At 36.6% G+C, this 12,354-nt stretch overlaps 1 protein-coding gene across 5 annotated transcripts in view; it reads left to right on the plus strand.

Annotated features, from left to right (window-relative positions):
* Positions 1–12,354, plus strand: part of CHST9 (carbohydrate sulfotransferase 9) — a 263,796-nt gene that overhangs the window by 122,847 nt on the left and 128,595 nt on the right. For all 5 annotated transcript variants that reach the window (XM_054694118.1, XM_054694117.1, XM_054694115.1 and 2 more), the window contains one exon: positions 6,728–6,766. In XM_054694118.1, coding sequence (XP_054550093.1) covers positions 6,728–6,766 — 39 coding nt within the window. The remainder of the gene's footprint in view (positions 1–6,727; positions 6,767–12,354) is intronic.

Genomic DNA, 12,354 nt, shown 5'->3' on the forward strand with positions numbered 1-12,354 from the left:
AAGAAGAAACAGAACACCTAAACAGACCAATTACAAGCAGTGAAATTGAAATGTAATCAAAATCCTCCCCAAAAACAAAAGCCCAGGACCAGAGAGAATTACAAATGAATTCTACCAAACATTCAGAAATGAATTGGTGCCTATCTGTCACAAACACTTTCAAAAAATTGAGAAGGAAGGGATAATACCAAACACGTTCTGTGAAGCCAACGCTACACTAATACCAAAACTGAACAAGGACAACACAAAAAAAGAAAACTGCAGGCCAATCTCTCTAATGAACATGGATGCAAAAATCCTCAATAAAATTTTAGCTATCAGAATCCAACAATGTATCCATAAGATAATTCACCATGACCAAGTAGGATTTATTCCAGGGACACAGGATGGTTCAACATCTGAAAATCAGCCAATGTAATCCAACACATCAACAAAAAGAAATATAAAAACCATATGATAATATAAATAGATGCTGAGAAAGCTTTTGACAAAGTACAACACCCATTTATGATAAGGCCCTTGAAATCCTCGGGATACAAGGAACATACCTCAACATCATAAAGGCCATATATGACAAGCCAACAGCCAGTATCATTCTCAATGGTGAAAGCTAAAAGCATTTCCATTAAGATCTGGAACAAGATAAGGATGTCCAATCTCACCACTGCTTTTCAATATAATACTGGAAGTCCTAGCCAGAGCAATAAGACAAGAGAAAGACATACAAGAAATCTAAATAGGCAAGGAAGAAGTAAAACTATCACTATCCGCAGATGATATGATAATATACATAGAGAACCCCAAAAATGCTACAAAAAAACTAATTAAACTCATCAATCAGTTTAGTAAAGTGGCATGATACAAAATCAGCACGCAAAAATCAATAGCCTTCCTATACACAAACAATAAACCTGAAGAAGAAATCAAAAAACCATCCCTTTTATTACTGAAACAAAAAAAAAAATCAAATACTTGGGAATAAACCTAACAAAGGAGGTAAAGAACCTCTACAAAGAAAGCTATAAAACACTGTTAAAAGAAGTAGAAGAAGACACAAATAAATGGAAAGACATCCCCTGCTCATGGATTGGTAGAATTAACATTATCAAAATGGCCATCCTACCCAAAGCAATTTACAGATTCAATGCTATTCCAATAAAAATTTCAATGACATTCTTCAAAGAAATAGAACAATTATTGATGAAATTCATATGGAATCACCAAAAACCCTGAATAGCCAAAGATCTCCTGAAAAAAAAAAAGAAGGAAATGGAGGAATCACATGCCCAGATTTCAAACTATACTACAAAGCCATAATAATCAAAATTGTATGGTATTGGAACAAGAACAGACACACAGACCAATGAATCTGAATAGAAAATCCAGAAATAAACCCACAGATTTACAATCAACTATTCTTTGACAAAGGAGCAAAGAATATACAATGGAGCAAAGAAAGTTTGTTCAATAAATGGTGCTGGGAAAACTGGGTCGCTACATGCAAAAGAATGAAGCTCGACTACTACCTCACACCATGCACAAAAACCAACTCAAAATGGATTAAAGAACTAGACATAAGAACTGAAAACATAAAATATATAGAAGGAAATACAAGCGAAACACTACATGACATGTACCTCAAAAACATCTTTACAGACACATCACCCAAAGCAGTGATAGTGAAGGCAAAGATAAACAGCTGGGACTACATCAAATTAAAGAGCTTTTGTGCAGCAAAAGAGACAATAACAAAAACAAAGAGAAACCCCACTTACTGAGAGAAAATTTTTGCACACAGCACTAGTGATAAAAGACTGATCACAAAAATCTACAAAGAGCTGATGAGACACAACAAAAACAAAGTAAATAATCCAGTCAAAAAATGGGCAGAAGAGCTAAAAAGAAACTTCTCCAAAGAGGAAATGCAAATGGTCAATAGGCATATGAAAAAATGTTCAACATCACTTGCAATCAGGGAAATGCAAATCAAAACTACAATGAGATACCATCTTACATCAGTGAGAATGGCACATATTAAAAAAAACTAGCAACAACAAATGTTGGTGAGGATGTGGAGAAAAAGGAACTCTCCTGCATTGCTGGTGGGAGTGCAAACTGGTCTAACCACTATGGAAAGCTGTGTGGAGATTCCTCAACCTACTAAAGGTAGAACTTCCATATGATCCAGCAATTCCATTCCTAGGTATTTTCCCAAAGGACTCAGAAACATTAATTCAAAAGGGCACCTGCACCCCTGTTTATAGTAGCACTATTTACAATAGCTATGCTATGGAAACAACCCAAATGCCCAAAAATAGATGACTGGATCAAGAAGATGTGGTACATATACACAATGGAATATTACTCAGCAATCAAAAAAAGATAAACTCATGCAATTTGCAGCAACATGGATGGAGCTGGAAGGGATCATGCTCAGTGAAATAAGCCAGAAAGAAAGGAAAAAATACCAGATGGTCTCACTCATAGCAGGAATTTAGAAAACCTAAATAAGTGACCAGGAAAAAGATTAATTACAATAAATAAAAAATCAAAATCAACAAGTAACTATAAATCAGAAACACACTATGGGGGGTGGGAGGGGAGGAGAGGAGGGATTTGGGCCAAAATAAGGGGGGGTGGGAATAAAACAAAATAAGATAAAATAAAATAAAAAAAATAAAAACATCTCTTCTGTACTGAAGTACTGAAATGTGCTATAAATTGATACATATTTAGTGTTTCTCCATGGAACAATGTCAGCAGCTTCAAATATAAGTAGTTTTTAAAATGATCAAGATTCAGTTTATGTAAATGGTCATGATATGTGGAATCTTAATATTCAATTAAACATTCAATACATTTTCTCAAAAGAAAAGTTTTACCCTACAAATTCCATTTTTGTGAGATTATGGTCCATTTTTATTCCTCATAGGTGAATGGTGCCTTCCAGTCAAAATAGAAGTAAGGTGCAAACCATACTTTTGTTTTATTTTTAAACTAGAGTCTGTGGTAAAATAAAGCACAACTAGGGCAAAACACATGTTCATTATTCTGAAAGCTTCTCTCTTATTTTATCACCCACTTTTCTAATGTAATAGTTTTCTAGGTTGTCAGTTGTAATGTAAATACCTGGTAAAAGCACTGTTCTTGGTTGTACTTGCACTTAATGTTAGCAGTAGTAAAATTTACTTCACGTTCTATAGCATCTTTAAGAGGATTGGGCTATTACATAATTCTATATATGTCACCTTAATCCCAGGCATTTGTGTTCAAGGCACCGCGAAGCATCAGGAAACAGAGGCATGGGATATATCCTTTAACAAAGGAGGCCCTAGTCCGTTTGGGAAAACAAACCCGCAATTAATTATGAAGCAAACACGAGTTGGTGCTATGACAAGTGGACTAAAGGACTAAAGGAACATAGAAAGGTGATTAATTCCTCAGGGAATTGAAAGAAGGGTAGGTACAACAGGGCAGGGCTTTCCCAGAAGCAGAAAAAGCATGAAAAGGGAGTTAGGGCTGGAGGCATGATTTCTGTATCTGATGAGCATTCCACATAGTGCGCGTTGGATGGTAGTAGAAGGTAGATCGTGGTCAAGTCTTTCAAGGTCATAAATTTTGTACTAGGGAATGTGAATTTTAATCCTTAGTAGAGATAAGGTGGAAAAATCATCCCTTGATAAATAACATCAGGTAAAAGCTTGTAGGAATAAAACAAACCAACCAAGGTCCTCCCTGGTGGCGTAGCGGTTGAGCGCTGGGCTGCGAAGCTGCTTGCAGCCTCTGCAGCGCCGGTTCGATCCCCGGCCATTGGTGAGGGTCCCACATGGCACGCAGACCTCTCCTGCCGTGCCTGCTGCTTCCCTCAGCAGTGTACTTCATCAGTCTGCCTGTTCTGTTCCCCACTCTGGCTCTGGTGAATTCTCTCACCCTCCCGTGCTTCTGACTGTACCCAGTGTTGTATAAATAAATAAATAAATCTTAAAAACAAAAACAAAAACAACCAAGAAGAAACATCAAGTTCATGAACTAAAGCAATGGCGCTGTGAAAGGAGAGGACTGATCTGAAGGAGCTGTAGAGAGAGAAAGCAATGGTCCAAGGGACAGATTAAGTGTGGAGTTTGAGTATAAAGGAGAAGATGACTCTTAGGTCTCATGTTTGCGTGAGATTTCCAGTAGGCCTACAACCTAGGTAGATTTTTTTTTTAGAAGATTTATTTATTTATGCATACAAGAGCTGGAGTGCAGGCCAGAGGTGTGGAGGGATAAGAGGATTCATTGGAGACAGAATGAATCCTGTTGTTCCTTGGTCAAGGGTCAAACTCATGCTGCAGTGGCTGTGGATAGCTTCATAGTGCTGAGACATTACCCCTTGCACCACCAGGGAGGCTCAACCTAGGTAGATTTTGAAGCTAGACCCACAGGTCTCAGATATCTTTCCATAAACACTGAGAAGTAAGAGCACCATTCAGGGTAAGAGACTGAAAAAAAAAAAAAAACCTAGTGGTTCCTCCCCAGGTAAGCAGTGCCCTCTCAGTGTTCCTTGAAAACCACAGTGTTTTATTAAGACTTACCTATCATTTCTGTAATATCTTATTGGTTACACAACTCAGTCTAATTCACTGTGGAACGAAATCCACAAGGACCTGGAGACTAGGAGCAAAGAAGGGTATCAGTGGGGATGCTTGGACATTGTCTACCACACATTATTATTTGTATCCAATACACTCATTGTCAATTTGCATAATTTACTACTCATTCTTATACAAGTTAAAGACCTTCCAAGGAGAGATTTTTCTCTAAACATTTTCTAATTCAGGACTTGAATAGCTTTTTTTAAATTCATGAAAATATTTGAGACCTCTAGTTTGTAAAAATTTAGAATCCAATGATAAACATTAGCTTGCCAATAAAAAAAAAAAAATGAAGAGGTACCCTGCTGCACTTGGTAATGAATGAAGCTTTAAATGGACTATTCATGCCATTTATCTGTTTGAATCATTGATATAAATTGCATCAAGCAAGTCCTCTGGAAATCACCCAAATGAATAGAATGTGCCATTAATCAAGGTGCCAGTTAAATGAATTCTACACTTTTGGCAGCTGTGCGGGGGGAAGATTGTACATTTTCCACCTTATATTTTGAATTTTAAGAGACAAGAAGGACTGGTAGAAAAGCTAAAATAAGGTTTACATGCAGCTTCCATGTGTGGCACAGGCGCTGAGTAACTAACCACCTGTGAATACTGACAGCTGACAAGAAAGTTCTGGCTGGAAGAGTGGCCTCACTCTCCTGGCATAAGACCAAGGATCTCACCTCAGCAGTGCTGCTTTGCACAGACCATTGCCTAAGTGCAGAGTTCCTGATGTAAACCTATAAACTTGCTCAAGTATCCCATTGCCAAGAAGAAACCTTGATTTGGATGAGAGGCCATTTCCTCAGCCTCACCTCCCTGGTCATCCACTCCCTCTGCAGGCTTTCAGCCTCTCTGAAAATTCCCACCCCCTCTCTGCTAAAACTACTTTCTCATAACCTAGCAGCAACAGTAAGCTCGACAGCACCAGTTGAGACCCGCCACACTTCCTAAAGCCTATTCATGGTCTCAGCTCTTTGTTCTGTTGAACTCCACGGACCTCTGCTTCGTCTTCTGTCTTCTCATGGTGCCCAGCACAAAACAAAAGTAGTGCTTTCATTTTATTGCTCATTTTCCTCAGTTCAGCCTCTATACTGTTTTGCCTTTACATTCAGATTCAGCCCCCTCAGCTCCAGCCAGCATAGCAAGATGGGCATTTTCTGTGTCTGTCATTTCAATTTTGATCTCCCTCCCTAGTTCTTTGTTCCTATGGCACTGCAAACTCAGTAATTCTAAAACCAAACTAATCACTCCTGTGACCCATCACAGTTTATCATTTGCCTAAATCTTGTCCCTGAGCCCGTCACCTAGGTGACCATTTTTCTTGACCTTTCTTCCTTGCACTTCACACTTTGCAAATCCTTCTGGCCTTATCATTTCTGCTTCCCCCATGTTTCTTGCGTCCATCCCTCCTCTTACCTAACATTTAAGTTATCTTTACCTTCTTCCTATGCAAAGCTTCTAGTTTATCAACAATCTAAAGCCAACTCTAGGTGTGACTCTTCTCCTTAACATAACCTTGCCCTGCATAGCCCATACTGTTTCCTCTACCAAGAATTAATCCTTTCCTCATTTCAGATTCCCCAAATCACACATATGTGTGATATCTCAAGATCCAGATTAAATACCACTTTCTCCATGACTGCATGGGGACACCATGAATAGTCAGTTGATATCTTCATCTTTAAACATGGTACCTTCTGGGGCACATCTCATTTCACCTTATTTGTCTGCCCTACATATTCCAAGTAGGTTGTAAGAGTCCATGATCTTATTTTCTTAAGATGTTTTCTCCCACAATTCATTCTAGGGATTTTTAATTTGTAGGTTTATTGTTGAATAAATGACTCTTGCAAATAAGATTTTTAAAACCCAACAGCTTATTAAATATTTACTGATTTATTTTTTACTTTTATAAGTTGATTGAGAGCATTTTTCATCCATTTCTGCTATGCCCAGTCATCTCTAGAAGCATGTTGGACAGGCTGAAGTAGTGATTAGGTTTGGAAATTGCTGTAATCTGGACATTCATCTTAGTTACATCATGTTCTCATAGCCCCACCCAGCAACTGACCTGCCACTTCTCATTTCAGGGAGAATGGAGAACAAAAGAGAACAAAAAGCAACTTCAGGTAAGATTTTTCACTGCCTCAAGCTTTATTTCCTGGTTTTACTTCCACCTAAAAAAAAAAAAATATATATATATATATATTTGTAATTTAGAATTCAAAGACTCACATAAAAATGTAATAGTTTATAGTACTAAAATTTATAGGTATTAAATTATTACTGATACTCATTTAAATATTAAATTATATTAAATATAATTAAATGAATTAAAATTAATGGATGTAGATTTCTCACTTTCACATCAATAATGCCCTCTAATTCCATCATTCTATTCAACAGAAAATGAGATGGAATGTTAATTTTTTTATGATTACCTAGCTAAAGGTAAGTCTTGCAACCACCAGTTTCAAAATATGAGCTTATAATAATTAAAAATCATTTTACTTTCCAAACATCTATGAATCGCTATTATTTTTCTTAATACCGTTTATGTAGTTGATAGTTTTCAGGGCAGTATTAACTACTTAAGTAAGGACAATCTTTATATTTTGGAAGAATTACATTTTTAAATTCTAATTTATATTCAGATGTGCATGACACTTTGGCACTGTGCCATTAGACATAGTATGAAATCAATATTTGCTAACTAATTGAAAAATAAGTTTTTAGATTTCTGTACTTGGTTTTGGCTCAAAGTCATGGGGTAAAGTACCTTTGCCCAGGAAATCTTTCAGCAGGGTCTGTCTTCCAGTGCAAAATGCCCAGAAATTGTCAATAATCAGAGAATTCTAGTTTGGCCCATCACCCTTCCTAAATCTCCAGCAACCCACCATTCTTAGATATGCGAGAGCTGCCAACATAGACTCAATTGTTCCCAACTATGTCTTCTTTCAATTTCATTTTTTGTCTAGTAACAAGCTATCATGTGTGTTTCAAAACAGTCAGTTTAGTCAATAGAAGACAAATTTCTGTGTTAACATAAAAGTGCATAAACAGTTTAAAACCCTGTCTCTTTACCCTTCCTAACCTTAGCATCATCTCAAACCACGAGGCAATTTCCCTGCGTGACTTTCTCTCTTAAATGTTATTGTTTGCATTCTTTTATGTGTATCTTTTCAAGTGTGCCATGAATACAAAAAAAAAAAAAAAGTTTAGGCAAGAAAGTGTCTGATTTCCTCATAGATGTCATCACCTACATATTGCTCCTTGAAGGGAAATTATTTATGTCGTTTCTAAAATACACTTGCTATGATCACATCGGCACTGGCTTCTTTCATTAAAGATGCTTTAGAGTTCAAAAGACAGCTAAACTGACCAGTGTGAAACCAGGTGCCTCTTTTCTTTCCCCACATATCATGGATTCTAATGTCCTAGTGACTAGGAGACAGAAAGGACTGGAGACAGAGGCAGGGTGAGAACTATGCCTTCCTCACTCCTTGTTTTTCAGGTGACCGATCATCCTAACCTTTTTTCCCCCTACGCAGTATCACTTTGATACTGTGTTCAGTTTCTTACTTCATAAAATGCTTTTCAATAATTGGAAGGTCTTTTTTTTTAAAAGATTAATTGATTTATTTATTTATGCATAGAAGAACTGGGGTGTAGGCCAGAGTTGCAGGTGGGTGAGAGGATTCACCAGAGACAGAGCGGGGAGCAGAACAAGCAGATCTACTGAAATACAGTGCTAAGGGGAGCAGCAGGCAAGACAGGAGAGGTCTGCTGCAGCATGTGAGGGGTATCTTCCTGGCTGGGAAGCAAACTCAGGCCATGGTAGTGATACCACTGAGACTTAAACCCCAGGCCAACACAGAGAGCCCAGAAAGGTCTTTTTTAAGGTAGGGAACTCTATAACTGGGGTTATCAAAAAACTCCTTTTATTAATGAAGCTAATTTGTCCCTACTAATTCACATCTTGTCAATGTGTCTGATTTCTGTAAGAATGTGAGAATAAGTTTTTATATCAAAGTAAAGTCAAGGATAATGAATGAACAGAACTCAAATTGTTAGGGAAAATTTGAAGATTCTTATCATTTCAAAGAACACAAATCCTATCCTGGAAAATCTGTCTATCTATCTGTGTATCTATAATCTAAGTTTACAAAATTGGGCCATAAATTTTGTCAAAATAGTCAGAAGTATCACCATGCTCAGTTAGTGAAGCTAGTCTGAATGTGAGCATCTCTCATAAACATATGCCTAAGATACTAGAAATATCATGGGCATTCCTGCTTCTGACTTCCTGCCTGCACTTCTATAATTTATCATTCATTTTATTTAGATTCTTGTTCTACCTGATGGATTAGACAGTGTCCCTTCTACCATCTTGTCTATAATAAGTACAATCCCATTTATGGGATAGCAGTATTAGATCCAATATGTCCTAGCCTATTGAAGCAATCATGCTGGAAAGCAATGAATTTTGAGAAAACATATTATAGACAAAATTATTCCCCATTAAAATAGGAACTCCCAGAACCCTCACCTTTTGATTGGTTAAGTTTGATTAATTATTTAAATAATCTTGCACTAAGATGAAAATTACAGAAATATGACTAAGAAATAACTTCCTAGCAAGGAAACCTCTTCAGGACTGGAAAGAATTAGATCGTTAATAAAACTGTGCAGAGATGGGGCATCACCAGCAAGGGATGTTGACAAAAGATTCCTGAAGAGTTCGGTGGGATTTTTCTTAGGTTTTTTTTCCAATTTTGTGCCTATGATTCTACTTATAATTATTACTGTATTTAATCTGTACTCCACAATGTGCATATGGATTCTCACACACACACACACACACACACACACACACACACACACAGAGAGAGAGAGAGAGAGAGAGAGAGAGAGAGAGAGAACAGCACTAATGACTCACATTCCATTATGTAACTGAATGAATCATATTTCAAAGCTTATTTAATTTAGGTTGGACTGAGTTGCCCAGTAGAGCATATGGGACAAAGAGAATGTAATAAAATTGCCCTATACTTTATTTAGCTTTTTGGGAAGGGAAAGTTGTTTGTACCCTTATTGTAACCGTGACTGTGGTTTCAAATATGATGCTGTTTCCTATAAGCCAAGAATAACTTGCAAGAGAATATGCTTAACCTATATCATTCATTGTCATTTTGAAAAACAATTCAAAGCATAAACCTCTTGACATTGAACTTCGAAACCCATGCATAGCCATACAGCATGGCTAGCAAAAGCAATGCTCAATATGGCTATTTGGGTGGATAAAGAATGAATATTAAAATGTTATGGTCGACAAAATATCAGGAGGTAAATTCCTGATGTAATCCATTTTCTATTTGCCGTTGATTTTTTTAATGACCCTTATATCTTCCCCAGAAAAATAAGAAAACAACCAGCTAGCCCATAGATTTCATTTTTTTTTTTTATTTTATAAAAAGCTCTGTAATAGAGTTTGAAGTACTTTTATCTCACCAGAAGAAATACCCTTTTTTAGGTCAAGGAATTCTTGATATTAAGAGCAACACAGCATAAAGAAAAATTCTTACAGAGAAAAGTGCTTCATAAATTATTGTTTAGAAAAAACGATACTAGAAGCCTTATTAGACAGATTTTGGAGACACTGTCTGTGAAATATATATTGTCCCAATTTTTCTAAGGGGGAGAACACTTTTGAATCCACTTAACTATTAAGTAAAGCATAGTCCTCGTAGACCGGAGAACGGAGTTATCAGTAGAAAAGATAATGAGTGTTTTTAAATGACGTTGCATACTTTTCATTAGCACAACCTTAAAGTTAAAGATGCTGGATTCATTTGCATAATTTGCAAAAAAGTTACTGGTAAAGAGGAACAATGTTATTTTTTTCTTCACTCAAAAGGTGAAATTTATTATTGGAAATTCAACAAATGGTAGAACATCTGCTTTGCAAGCTCAGTCCCTTGCTGCTTACTTATTGCCTGGGATTTTTGCTTCTTTAAAATGTTCTAAAACAGCAATAGCACCTCCATTTTAAAACTTTTTAACACACATTGAACATGTAGTCATGCAGGATTAAAAAATAGTGCAATAGATACCAAATAAATTCTTCCATCTGTGTGAGAATAGCATGCATACTTTCTTATAAATATTACTCATTTGTTGAATCTAAATTTTCAAATACATGCATATTTAGCATGATTTTTTTTTCTGTGATGTTGTTGTTACAGTGCTTTTCCCCACAGTTCCAGTATACTCTCAAAAATAAGTCAGAAAGAAAAAGAAAAATACCGGATGGTCTCACTCAGGAATTTAGCAGGAATTTAGAAAACCTAAATAAGGGACCAGGAAAAAGACTAATTAATACAAAGTAAAAATCAAAATCAACAAGCAACTATAAACCAGAGACACACTACAGGGGGAGGGGGAGAGGAAGGATTAGGGTCAAAATAAGGGGGGGTTCAATTGTATGGGGAATATAACCAAAATGAAAATGCATATGTTGTGGAAAAATGAAAAATGATGTAAGAATTATATAAAATAAAATATTAAAAAAGAGAAAGAAAACATTAAAAGACTAGTTCCACTCCCCCCCCAAAAAAAGTGGGAGAAAATCTAATTTGCCATCATCTTAATTGTTGGTGACCAACATTAAAATATGAAGTTAGGCGGATTATATCATGACAAATAAATTTAAGAAACGATCCATCTTGAAAAGCCCATAATTTTTTAAATGTCAATGTGATGCTTTACATGTTTTGTTCTCATTTTGAGAACCATTATTCCACTTTGATTAAGCTTGAAAATGGACATCATCCTAACTTGTCAAAAGCACACAAGAGGTCTTATATTGACCACATCTCGTTGATACCACAAAAGGAGCAGAGAAGGAATCTGTGGCATTTATAACTCAGTGCATCCAATTTGATAAACATTTGTGGTCCAAGCTTTGTGCTTTATATTGGAGATGCAACGGTGAATAAGATAGGGCACTAATGTCTTCCATCCATTCACTTTCAGCTGAGTGATACAAACAAGTGCAGATGATTATAGCACAGTGTGAAGAGTACCTTTTAGAGAACTACTTACAGGGAGTCATGAGGATTTCAAGAAATATTTCATGGAAGAGGGAAGAATTGAGTTGATACTTGAAGAAGGAATTGGAATAGTTTACCAGATTGAAAAGAGTAAAGGACTGGCTATCTAGAAAGACAGAGACAGAAAAAGCATGGTCTACTGAGGGGAAAATAGTGGTTTGACAAGACTGAAGCACAGCCATAAACGGAGAGTTGATATGGTCAGAAAAGAAGGCATGAGCCAGAATAAGCAAGGACCATTATATTATTCCTTGGAATTTGGACTTCATGTCGCAAGTGATGGAAGTTAATCAAGTAGATCAAGGAATTTATAAATGTTTGAATTTATAAAAATCCTTTCAGAGGAAATATGGATTGGAAAGGGAATTGACTAGAGTCAAGGAAATCAGACAGTGTATCATTTTGATTGTCTAAGGATGAAGGCCTGAGGGGTCTTTACTAAGACAGTGGCAATAAGGAAGCAGATATCTTTATTTTTTTTTTAAGATTTATTTATTTATGCAAGCATTGGGCACAGTCAGAAGCATGGAAGGGTGAGAGAATTCACCAGAGCCAGAGCGGGGAGCAGAACAGGCAGACGGACGAAATACACTGCTGAGGGGAGC

This window comes from Talpa occidentalis, unplaced genomic scaffold (genome assembly GCF_014898055.3).
Source record: "Talpa occidentalis isolate TD23 unplaced genomic scaffold, MPIMG_talOcc4v2.1 talOcc4.13, whole genome shotgun sequence".
NCBI lineage: Eukaryota > Metazoa > Chordata > Mammalia > Eulipotyphla > Talpidae > Talpa > Talpa occidentalis.